The sequence below is a fragment of the Venturia canescens genome, chromosome 4, assembly GCF_019457755.1.
Source record: "Venturia canescens isolate UGA chromosome 4, ASM1945775v1, whole genome shotgun sequence".
Classification (NCBI taxonomy): Eukaryota; Metazoa; Arthropoda; class Insecta; order Hymenoptera; family Ichneumonidae; genus Venturia; species Venturia canescens.
The window spans coordinates 7,023,154-7,033,628 of record NC_057424.1 but is presented as its reverse complement, the minus strand read 5'-3'; the positions used below and the strand labels follow the sequence as shown (position 1 = coordinate 7,033,628).

Sequence of the window (10,475 nt, the reverse complement as noted above, 5' to 3'; positions counted from 1 at the left end):
AACGACTGATAGAAAACTGATTCAACAGCAATGATCCTGACGAATGAACTGCCATTAATTCATATTTTGACAGCATCATAATGTTGAAGGGATCGTTGATTACTTAATTTTTAACGTGCTAAATTAAATTTGAAGTGCTTCGGTAATGTTGTTGACAAAAAAGTTTTCAATCCACGTAGTAAAAGGAAGAATTTGTATTGTAAACACAATAATATCGTCATCGATACTGAAGTGATCCGGCGTACCATTTTTCTATTCATTTGATTTTAAAGAGTCTCTTCATCTAACTAAATAGAAAAGATCGTCGTGGGATCAATGATAAGGGAATTTCGTAAGAATAAACATCGACACGTTTATAATTTTATTGCAATGAATTATGATATTTTCTTTATTGATACAAATTCCACTGTTTTTTTTTTTTTTTATCGAGGTTCAAGAATTTCTATACAGCAGCATTCGATTTCATTGGTATGGTCATTAAGAGACATAACGGCAATGGGAACATTTAGTAAACCATTATTCATTATGCGTCATGAATTGTACAGTAAACCCTGAATACTGCTTTACTTTCCGGATTTATACGAACAGTAAAATTGGCGTATGACGTATTAATGCTGCCATCGACGGGACCGCAAAACACGGCTGAACTGCCTTTTTCGTTGACTAAAGCTACCCAAGGGAAAATTCCTGAAAACAATAATTCACAGAATTAGAACAAAATATTCAAAATTTTGATGTCTCAAATACCATCCTAGCCTGAACATAAGTTCCCGAAAAACAAGGCATAAAATCCTCCCACCTGCTTCCACCTTCACAGGGACGAATGTATTGTAAACCGAGGAAGACTGATTTTCCAATTCAACTGAAAATGAATACACGTCATCGTTCGGGTCTCTTTCACCGACGAACAAGTCACCGTTAAAGTTCGAGTCTTCGGGTTCCCCGGACTTGGTTAGCTATCGAAAAGAAGAACTTTATTATTGCTAGAAAAATAAAAACAATCGAAGCTTGACAAACGTTTCAGGTAGTTCGAAATAAGTTATATAAATGCGATGGAATAACAACAAATTAAAAACAACACGCACATACGCATCGTGAGACAAACCATTGGAGACGATCGAACCAATTCGAAGTGAGAAAAATGTTCCATCGATAAAAATGAATATCTAAATTCGCACGAGTCCCTACAAACTCAGAACCATTTCAAACATCACCGCACAAAAGTAAAATCAAGCATTTTGTCAAGTTCAAAAAGCGAATTGGCCCAAATTGATTAGCAACTGAAACAACGAAATTCTGTTCAATTACCTTCATCATGGCGCGGTTAGCAGCGTTGAGAGTGTAGACTTTGTTGGATTTAACAACATTGTGAATATTTAGAGCCGACGAAACGAAGACGAAACTCGCAAGGACGAAGATCGCTCTGAAACTCAATGTTGACGTCGACATGTTTACAAATTGACTCGCCAACTTTGCAGTCACCGTCCAACTGAATTGGTACCGATGAAAAATCTCACGTTTTTATAGGAATCGGAACTTACGATAAGCCTATGTATAGTGATGAGTTTGGAGTATTGTTGAAAATTGGAGTGCTTCTCTTATCGCTTATCAAACTTACCCGGAATCGACCAATTCTAGTAAATCAGTAGGGAAAGCCTTTTGCCCTCTGCCTACGGAAGTATCCCTAAATGGCATACCTCTCATATTTGTCAACTTACTTTTAGTTCTTTGTGAGTAGAGGAGATCGGGACAAAACAAGGCACCTAAGAAAATTTTGTAATTTCTAGAAGTTTAAGAAGACACCTATTTCTTACTCTCAAGCACCAAGAAACTTACAGGAATTCTTGCAATTTTCGAAAAATAAAAATTCTTGGGCCACATTGAGATGCCCTGCGAAAATTGTTAAAATTATTTTTCCCGAAATTTCAATTCAATACACCTTGACTGCATCTCTCGAAAAGCTGTCAAAAAGAAATTAAAACTCTTATAAAAATTTATTTTTTTTTATCTAATTTTCATATTTTTTCAAATTACAATTTTTTTATCTTGAAAACGTTCGTTCTTTTTCTTTTTTCGAAAATTATCGCAAATTGGAAGAATGAAAAAAAAATGAAATAATTTCTGCAATTTTTGAAGTACTTTGTTTGACTCGAGACCCCGTTTTGCCCCAGTCTCCCCTATTAAATTGAAAACTAGAGGCTTTTCTTCCTTGTGGTAAAAATTTTATTCCATAAAATTTCTTGTTTTTTTTTTTATGTTTTGTCAAAATAAAAAAAAATCTTTTATTGTCCAACACAATGTCGATATTCAAGAGCTCCAAAGCTACTGATACTCAACGTAGTTGCAATGTAAGATATTCGTTTCTTCAAAACTCAACTGCCGAAGCATCACGTTTTTTTGTAGTTTTACTAATTGTTAATCATTGATTATTTATAACTACACGTGTAAGAATTTTAGCCAAAATTAGTTTTTTTTTTTTTTTTTTAGAAAAATTACATTCTGCCAAAAACCCTTGATAGAATTTTGTGCAGAAAACATTTTGAAGACCGATTATTCTTACTTTCAAATCAGTATTACGAAAATTTGTTATTTATGAGACTGATGAGACTGCTAGTTCTTTCTGCTCTGAACTGTGGATTTGAAAGTGTATGTTACTTGAAACTCCGGGGAGTAATAAGGGAAGCGAAGGATCGCTTACTTATGCAAATATTTCAGAGTTTCGATGCCTAAAATCAATTTCACAATTCTTGAATAACATTAAGGGGTCTACCCTAATTGAGCGGGCAAAAAAAAGACTTCTCCCGAATTTTTTTGACCCGTATAAATTATAAATATGGATATAAAAAGTTTTAGGCCTAAAAACACATTCTCAAAATACACAAAATTTTTTTTTTATTTTTATTTTACTCAGTTTTCGTACAGAAAAATGCAGAAAAATGGGGGAAAAGGCAGGTCCAAAAAAAAATTGGTGTGGGCGCTGTTGATAATATCTCTGGAATTGATGATCAGAAAAAAATGGTTTTAGATTCATTTGGTAAATGGCGTACGATTTATATTTTTTCAAAAATGACAAAATGGCGGCCATTTTTCCAAAAAGTACGAAAAAGCACGTTTTTTTCATTATTTTTTACAAAAAAAAAATAGTTCCACTGAAAATTTCATAATTCGTATGATATGCCCTCCTGTAGCTATAGTCATAAAGAACATGTGGTAAAATTTTGATAAAAATCGGTTCAATAGTTTCGAAGATTTTATCAACAAGCCATCCAAAAACGTTATTTTGAGAAAAACGCGTTTAAACACAGCCGCACTACGTATTATATTAGCGTGCTCAGACAACCAAATAAACGTGGCTCAAAAGTACACTAAGGTCGCTCAGATCTTTATGAAATCTTGCTATGATACTTTTAAATATGTATACTTTCAAAAAATGCAATAAAACAATCAATCTTTTGAAAATCCTAATTAGGGCGGACTCCTTAAGCAGATTAAAGTAAATCGAAAACGATAGTTCCGCACGAGAAGTAATTTTTGTAAATAAATCATTTTTTGTTCTGTTCTCAAGCTACCTATGATTTGGTAAACGTTTAACCATGATTTATTATCTGCGCATGTGAATCCGACACGAGAAGACATGTGCGTTTCGTTGGAAAACTGTTTTTGTAATCCCGAGAAAAAAAAAGATAAACTCACTCAGATTATGGTTGAAGAGTGTGCATTGTGTATGTGTGTTTGAAAACTAAAATGCAATGTGATGTGTTTACAGTGTCCACTAGAGACGATTGATATCAGGAAAGTTTATCAATTGATTAAAAACTACAATCTCATCATCATCAGTTTCGTTATATTATCAAGAACCGTTATGAAAATAATAGGCGTCATGATATAAATCTGTCTTCATCGATCTTTTCATTTGGAACCGATGGTAAACAAGTTTGACATTTCTTGGTGTCATTATTTTCAGTAAACAATTTCGATCATCCGATTGGCGACTTCGTTACATCACGGCTATCAAAATTTTGGAGCAGCCGCACTTGCTTATATCGGCGTTTCAATAGATTAATCAGGTAGCTGTGACATCAGCAATAGCAAACGGAATCCAATAGAATATAAGCCTGTTACAGCCATACGTATACAAGAAAAGATGGCAATAAGAAGATGAGGCTGAAAACTTGAGATGGTTGAAAAAAATTCCTGGGATTCAGAAAAAAAAACAATGGCAATGGCAATTGCCTACCAGCTCCACTTCTTCTTATTCTTCTTCTTCTTCTTCTTGCAAATTTGATATCTTAGCCAACGAATGCGAGAATTCATTCAAGGGTTTTGATTTATCCAGTAATTTATTCCGAAAGGATTTCTCCATACAATCAAGCAGAAAACATCACCGTCAAGTAAACGGTACGGAAACACCATGACACCGTGTAAAATAGTATCGGTTTACTTATGATTTCGTCGCCAAGTATCGATTATAAAATTTTTTTTATTTTCACCGATACAAGGCACAAAATTATTTTTACTCATCAACGAATTCAAGAAAATCTATGCAGCGTTATTGAACGGGAACGGATGTTGTGGTAAACTATAGGTTGCGACGTACAAGTTGAAAAGCGCTGTACTGTTTGGATTGACACGAACGGAGAAGGCGATAAGTCTGTCACCAAGGTTTCCAGCGGCATCGCAAAACACAGCATCACTGCCTGGTTCATTTATTATGCTCATCCAATTTATTTCTATAAAAAAAATGACACAACGAATTCGAATGTTAATCATGCAAAAGTCTCGTCAGAAAATGACGATAATTAATTCATTTCTCTTTCAGATTCTAACGACTAAACGCGGGACCACGAACATGAACTATTCAGAAAAATTTAAACAAAGTTCTCTTACTTATCGATGGTGGAAAACCCCAGTGGCACGACGAACTTATGACCGAGGAAGACGGATTAGTGACTGTCATTTGAAGCGTCCATAACGAGTCATTCGACAGTCTATTACCAACCGTCAAATCACCATTGAATTTAGCAGTTGTCGACGACGCCGTTAACTGCATAAATAATCAACGTTGTCGATGCATGAAAAACAAAAATGATCAAAGTGTGAGCAGCTCGAAGGTAATGAATAGGCATTACGATCGAGGTGAGATAGCAAGAAATTTGGAAAAAAAATATAAGTAATTGGAGTAAACATGAATAATCATGAATAATCATGAAGAACATGAATTCTTATTTACATCAAATCAATGTAAATAAGAATCTGTAAATTTAAAAGTCGAAAAAAACTTGAAAACCCAAAAATTTTCAAAGATCTATAGATCGTTCGCTAATCAAATATGGTACGTCGAAAATGTAGAGTTGACTCCAAATGATCCGGAATTATTTACAATTGGAGGAATAAATTCCTATATAATTACCCGTGCAAGGTCGGCTTCGGTGAGATTGTAGTTCCGGTTAATTTCAACGCAGGAATATTGCGTCGAAACAAGAACGAAGTTCGTAAGAACGAAGACCGCTGTCAAAGCTAACGTCGGTGAATAACTCGACATGTTCACGAGTTGTAGATTCTGCAGTTACTTTTCAACTGCGATGCAATTTATCGAAAATCTCATATTGTTATAGACATTGAAGCTTTCGAGATATAGAAACGCGTTCTGCACTTGATTCTGAAGATTCAAGTGCTCGTTGATTCATCGCTTAATACTAGAAGTACGAAGGAAAGACTGCCGGGGGGATCTGAAAGGGGGCTGTACGGTGAGATGCTTGAGTGTGTGGCCGAACCTTCTTATCAGGGTTTGTAAATCCCTAGTTGCAGCGATCTCTTTCCGTACCACTATCACGACCTAGGCACTCGCAATAGTTCTTTTTTTTTGTTTGTGAAATGAAAAAAGTAAACAATTCGTGAATCGATGAACTTTGGTCTTTTATTGATTTAATGATTTGTTGAGTTAGGAAATTGTCAATGGTTGTAATCAGGTGTGTACAGAATCACCCTCGAATCAGGATTTCAGGGTCGTGTCGAGGATGTCCGTCTTCTTGGAGTTTCAATTTCTAACTGACTCCTTCTCGTTCAGCTACATCTTCTTCCGCCGAAGGAGGGAGACTTATAAAATATTTAAACATCCTTTAGTAATAAAAAACGTAAAGAACACTTTTGGTCCTCCAAGTGGAGACCATTTGGTTTTCGTCCTCAAAAATGCTTTCTCGAAGTATGTAATAAATTCATGGCTTAAATTTTAGAATAACTAGGGTCACCGCGCGCGCAAGCGCGCGCTTGTCTTTAATTGTTTTAACACTTTTTAAATAAAAATATTACTCAGGACGATTGTTTCGAATAGTTCATTGCAAAAATCACGGTACCTACGGTCGAATAGTAATTGCGTAAGATCACTCTTACTAAATTACTCCATCGCTTCACTTTTATGTCGCTAAATAAATTCATCTGACACGATCGCGATCGAATGTGTTGCAATTGTTTCCTCCTTTTTTCTACGAACTGAAATACGCACATGAAGGAACTCCGAGCACAACATCGACAACCAATCCAAAGTACGTCTATAGCAGCTTCAAAAATAACTCGCACTTCGAGATTTCGTGACAACTCTTATTTCATAAAAGGATATGACATACCAAAAAAAAAGGTGAATTTATGAAAAAAAAGGCGACCACATGAAAGCCATACATGTGGTCGCCACGCAGTGGACAATCCGCACGATGGCTCTCGAACCCCATCCGTCGCTCACTCAGGCCGAAGATCGATCCTTTGACCTGAGCCAGCGCATTCGGGGATGACACTCGCAAACTCCTAATTTGAATCTTAATTTCAACTAAATTTGTACAGCGTGACACGCAACAGGAGCGGTTGATAAATATAACTTTCTGCAGCAGTGCAAAAAAAAATCTATTCATAGTGCACTTTGGAGCATCAACTGACGAAAAGAGTCCTTTCATACGATTATTTTGAATGAAAAACTCCGAAAAGTAACGTATTTGCCACTTTTTATGTGGCCTCGTAGTAAATATTTATGAAGCAAACATCATATTATTATCAGTACAATCTAAAGCCTTGCAGAGTTTCCTGAAAGTTATTAAAAAAACAAACTTAGATTATAGTTGAATAATGTGCATGTAGGTTTCGAAATTATGGTGCTATGAGCACAATATGTTGACAATGGGGACGATTGACATCAAGAAAACTTATCTATCGTTTTATACTGAAATCTTTATAGCTCATCAGCTTTACTTTTCTTCTTATATTAAAACAATAGTAAAAAAAAAAGTGAATATCTCTTTATTAAGGGGACAGTTTATCATGTGAACGATGGCTCTCGAGCCGTATACTGGCTGACTCATTGCGTTACGTCGTTACGTTTGGAAAGTACCGGAATTGTCTTTCTGAGCGCACTTGATAGACGAGGGTTTTCGCATGGTGAATGTGCTCACCAACAACTTGGGAAGTAACGATTGCAACGTCGATTGCTCAGAGCTCAAAGAAAAATTTTCAAAAACCCGATTCTTATGAAAAATCGAATTTGATTTATTTTTTTTTTTATATATATATAATTGTAAGATTTATGCGGTCCTCCATTCCATCTGATTTAGAATTACACCGAATTCTCAATCGAAAGTTATGAACTGCTCGAGAATAAGAGAAAATATCTCGGTTGTAGATGACAAAAAAAGATTTTTCAAATGAATTATTCACAATTGAATTACATGGAAATGGGATTTTGTGATATTTCGGATATTCACGAATGTGCTGCAACAAGAAATTAACACGTTACTCGATTTCTCTTTTATCTTTTATTTTTTACAACAACGACCAGAACTACAAGTGCTTTCGGCTTCACGAGCTTCGAGCTGATATTTATCGCCGTATATTTCCTGGAGATCTGTGCGCAGCATTTTCACGTGATCGATTCCATTGGTTTCGCAAACACACCGGATCTATAAACGTAGATAATGTTTGAAACAAATGTTCTTTCGTAATCAAAATAATAGCAAAGATATAAAAATTTCTGGCAGTACCGATACAGCGGAAAGATCGTCAATGAGAAAGGCTCTTTCTTGCGAAATTGATCTTATTTTGATACCACGATCGGTTAGAAGACTAACCAATTGCGGAAGTGCATTCGCTCCATCTTTTACCGTGATCGTAATTCTTGCTAGTCGACCGAGCACGACGAGGCCACGGTCGATCGAAGCCAAAAATTGTGGCACTTCGATATTGGCACTCGGCAGCATACAAACAACTCTACAAATTTTGAAGAGTGCACGCGACAATGGAAATTGTAATGAGTATTTCACAACGACAATTGAAGATGAACGATTATCAAAAAGAAACGTTTTTTATTTATCTAATCAAGCGAACAGAGCGGTTTTCCATTCAACTCGAAATCGGTTTTCCAAGTATTTTCCGAACCTTTTACCACAAAAATGCTTGCACTTTTTCGACAATATGGCAGCCAAACCAACGCAACTTTCGCTAGCAAGTACAATTTTATCGTGTTCCATGAAAAGCAACATGGCGGCTGCTATCCATTTTTCTTCCACGGTCATCTGTGCTGAAACAACAAAATCAACCGGTTTTTCATTCGAATATCAGTTAGTACGGAAGATAAAATAAAAATGAACACTCACACATTTATCGACCAAATTTTTGGCCATTTGGAAGGAATTCACGCCAACCGGATTGAAATTACGATCGTCAACATGGGAAATCGGTATTCCGGCTTCGATAGCTGAACTCCAAGCAGGCGATTTTTCCGATTCTGCTGCCTGTCGCCATTGAACGATCGATTTCAATGCTTTTTTTCATAATTGCGTCTCAGAAATTAAGCAAAACTGCTCCTCGCTGGCTTACTTTTTTAACGAAAGCTTATTTTCTTTATAGATTTTGGGGCTTTGTTGAACTCAGTGAAAAACCGACTTTTAACTCAAAATCTTATTCTAATAACGTAATCATTCGTGATGATAAGTTTTTTTATGACAATTTTCAGCATATTGGCACGACATAATTCGACCAATTATATGAACTACGCATTTTTTATGTCCCACATTTTTAGTGAAATAACACGAAAAAATAAACGGAAGGTTCGTGATAAAAGATGAGCGAAGAAACATTTGATGACTCAGGATCTAAATCTCTGGACAAGATTCAATCTCGAGGCAAGATTCGATCTCTTCGTGTTACGTAAAAAATAGAGTTTTATGGGTTCTTTAATTTCGTGAAAATGATAAGTTAATCACAAGACTCGATGTGTATTTTTGACACTATTTTTACTGTGCAAACGTATTTGGGATTCATAGAAATTTCGCAACAATTTGAAGCGATTGAATTCTTCGCAGAAATTTGATTCAACCATGCAATTGTATCAAAGATTCTGTCGTACTAACATAAATTTTCGTTTTAGGTGCCAAGTGCTTCGATGCGACAGCTGTACCAGCCAGAAGTCCACCTCCGCCTGCCGGAACTATTATGACGTCAGGCTCATAAACTTCTTCTAAAATTTCGGTTACCACGGTCCCCAGAGCGGCGATCAAATCCGGGTGATCGTGTGTATCGACGTAAAGAATTCCATTCGCGTTGCTGTAACTGCGCTTGTGTCAAGTGAAAGTCATTTCTTAACCAGACTTTTTTTAAATTCTTTCTCACATAGCTCATAAAATCAAAATTTTCTCGCTTTCGCCTCCTTTATTTCGATATTTTCGACGAATTTATTACCTCACAGCTTTTTCCTTAGTTTCCTCAAAATTTTTACCCTCGATTATTATCGTGCCGTTCAATTTTCGACAAAAATCAACGGTGCTCGTCGCCGTTCCAAGCGGCACGAAAACCACGACTGAACATTTCTGGATGTAACCTTGATGACAAAGACCCTGAGAAATCATTTATCAATTCAACTGATTTCCAGTTCCAGGAATTCTATTTCTTCCATTTTCCAGGATAATAAAAATGAGAAAAATATCCAGGATTATGCGAGTGGTTGACTATGAAAATGTCAGTTTCATCGTAAAAATAACAACTTCGTAATCGACTCGAAAAAATTTTGAAAAAATTTCAAAAAAATCTGTTTTTTGTTTCGTACTTTGGCAAAACAGCCGTTCGATGCTGTAACGATTCCTTTTCTCTTCTGCTCTTCGTCGAGTCTATGGATAACGTAACAGGCTGCTCTCTCCTTGACACTTCCGCTGAACTGTTCGTATGCCAAATTGACCCAGAGATCCTCCATGCCGACCAAGGGTCCAACGTTCGATTGCTACATTAAAACGTCCTATTTTCATGTGTACAGGTGGAAAATACGAGTTTCTCTTTCTCGTTGTTCCATGAATGAGTTTAAATGTGAAAAAAGTAGCGAGCGACGTGTGGACGTGCCCAACGAGCTATCGTACGAAAAGAAAATATTGATCACTGATCAAATGAAAAGCAAAAAGGATGGGAAGTTGTTGATTTGTGATACGTTTTTTCGTGATGCCTGTCAA

The 10,475-nt window shown here is 36.2% G+C and overlaps 3 protein-coding genes across 3 annotated transcripts; all 3 read right to left on the bottom strand.

The window, feature by feature from the left end:
* Positions 1-409: 409 nt before the first annotated feature.
* On the bottom strand, positions 410-1,552 carry LOC122409788 (uncharacterized). The gene is made up of 4 exons (XM_043417584.1): positions 1,542-1,552; positions 1,309-1,429; positions 800-956; positions 410-687 (listed from the first exon to the last, which is right to left on the bottom strand). The coding sequence occupies exons 2-4, from the start codon at positions 1,315-1,317 to the stop codon at positions 524-526; spliced, it is 330 nt and encodes a 109-aa protein (XP_043273519.1). The 5' UTR covers positions 1,318-1,429; positions 1,542-1,552; the 3' UTR covers positions 410-523.
* Positions 1,553-4,321: 2,769 nt separating this feature from the next.
* Positions 4,322-5,604, bottom strand: LOC122409165 (uncharacterized). The gene is made up of 3 exons (XM_043416505.1): positions 5,411-5,604; positions 4,888-5,044; positions 4,322-4,730 (listed from the first exon to the last, which is right to left on the bottom strand). The coding sequence occupies exons 1-3, from the start codon at positions 5,540-5,542 to the stop codon at positions 4,540-4,542; spliced, it is 480 nt and encodes a 159-aa protein (XP_043272440.1). The 5' UTR covers positions 5,543-5,604; the 3' UTR covers positions 4,322-4,539.
* A 3,746-nt stretch (positions 5,605-9,350) lies between these two features.
* On the bottom strand, positions 9,351-10,225 carry LOC122409072 (L-threonine dehydratase biosynthetic IlvA-like). The gene is made up of 3 exons (XM_043416313.1): positions 10,082-10,225; positions 9,718-9,872; positions 9,351-9,588 (listed from the first exon to the last, which is right to left on the bottom strand). Exons 1-3 carry the CDS (start codon positions 10,223-10,225, stop codon positions 9,351-9,353), a joined length of 537 nt encoding a protein of 178 aa, XP_043272248.1.
* Positions 10,226-10,475: the final 250 nt, after the last annotated feature.

What these genes read in the sequence shown, in the direction of transcription:
- LOC122409072 (XM_043416313.1), bottom strand. Translation starts at nt 10,225, where the DNA reads ATGGAGGATCTCTGGGTCAATTTGGCATACGAACAGTTCAGCGGAAGT. An exon ending in CGAACGGCTGTTTTGCCAAA is followed by an intron (nt 9,873 to 10,081) that starts GTACGAAACAAA and finishes ATGATTTCTCAG; the next exon opens with GGTCTTTGTCATCAAGGTTA. An exon ending in ACTAAGGAAAAAGCTGTGAG is followed by an intron (nt 9,589 to 9,717) that starts GTAATAAATTCG and finishes ACACAAGCGCAG; the next exon opens with TTACAGCAACGCGAATGGAA.
- LOC122409165 (XM_043416505.1), bottom strand. Translation starts at nt 5,542, where the DNA reads ATGTCGAGTTATTCACCGACGTTAGCTTTGACAGCGGTCTTCGTTCTT. An exon ending in CCGAAGCCGACCTTGCACGG is followed by an intron (nt 5,045 to 5,410) that starts GTAATTATATAG and finishes TTATTTATGCAG; the next exon opens with TTAACGGCGTCGTCGACAAC. An exon ending in GGGTTTTCCACCATCGATAA is followed by an intron (nt 4,731 to 4,887) that starts GTAAGAGAACTT and finishes TTTTTTTTATAG; the next exon opens with AAATAAATTGGATGAGCATA.
- LOC122409788 (XM_043417584.1), bottom strand. An exon ending in CCCTGTGAAGGTGGAAGCAG is followed by an intron (nt 688 to 799) that starts GTGGGAGGATTT and finishes TATTGTTTTCAG; the next exon opens with GAATTTTCCCTTGGGTAGCT.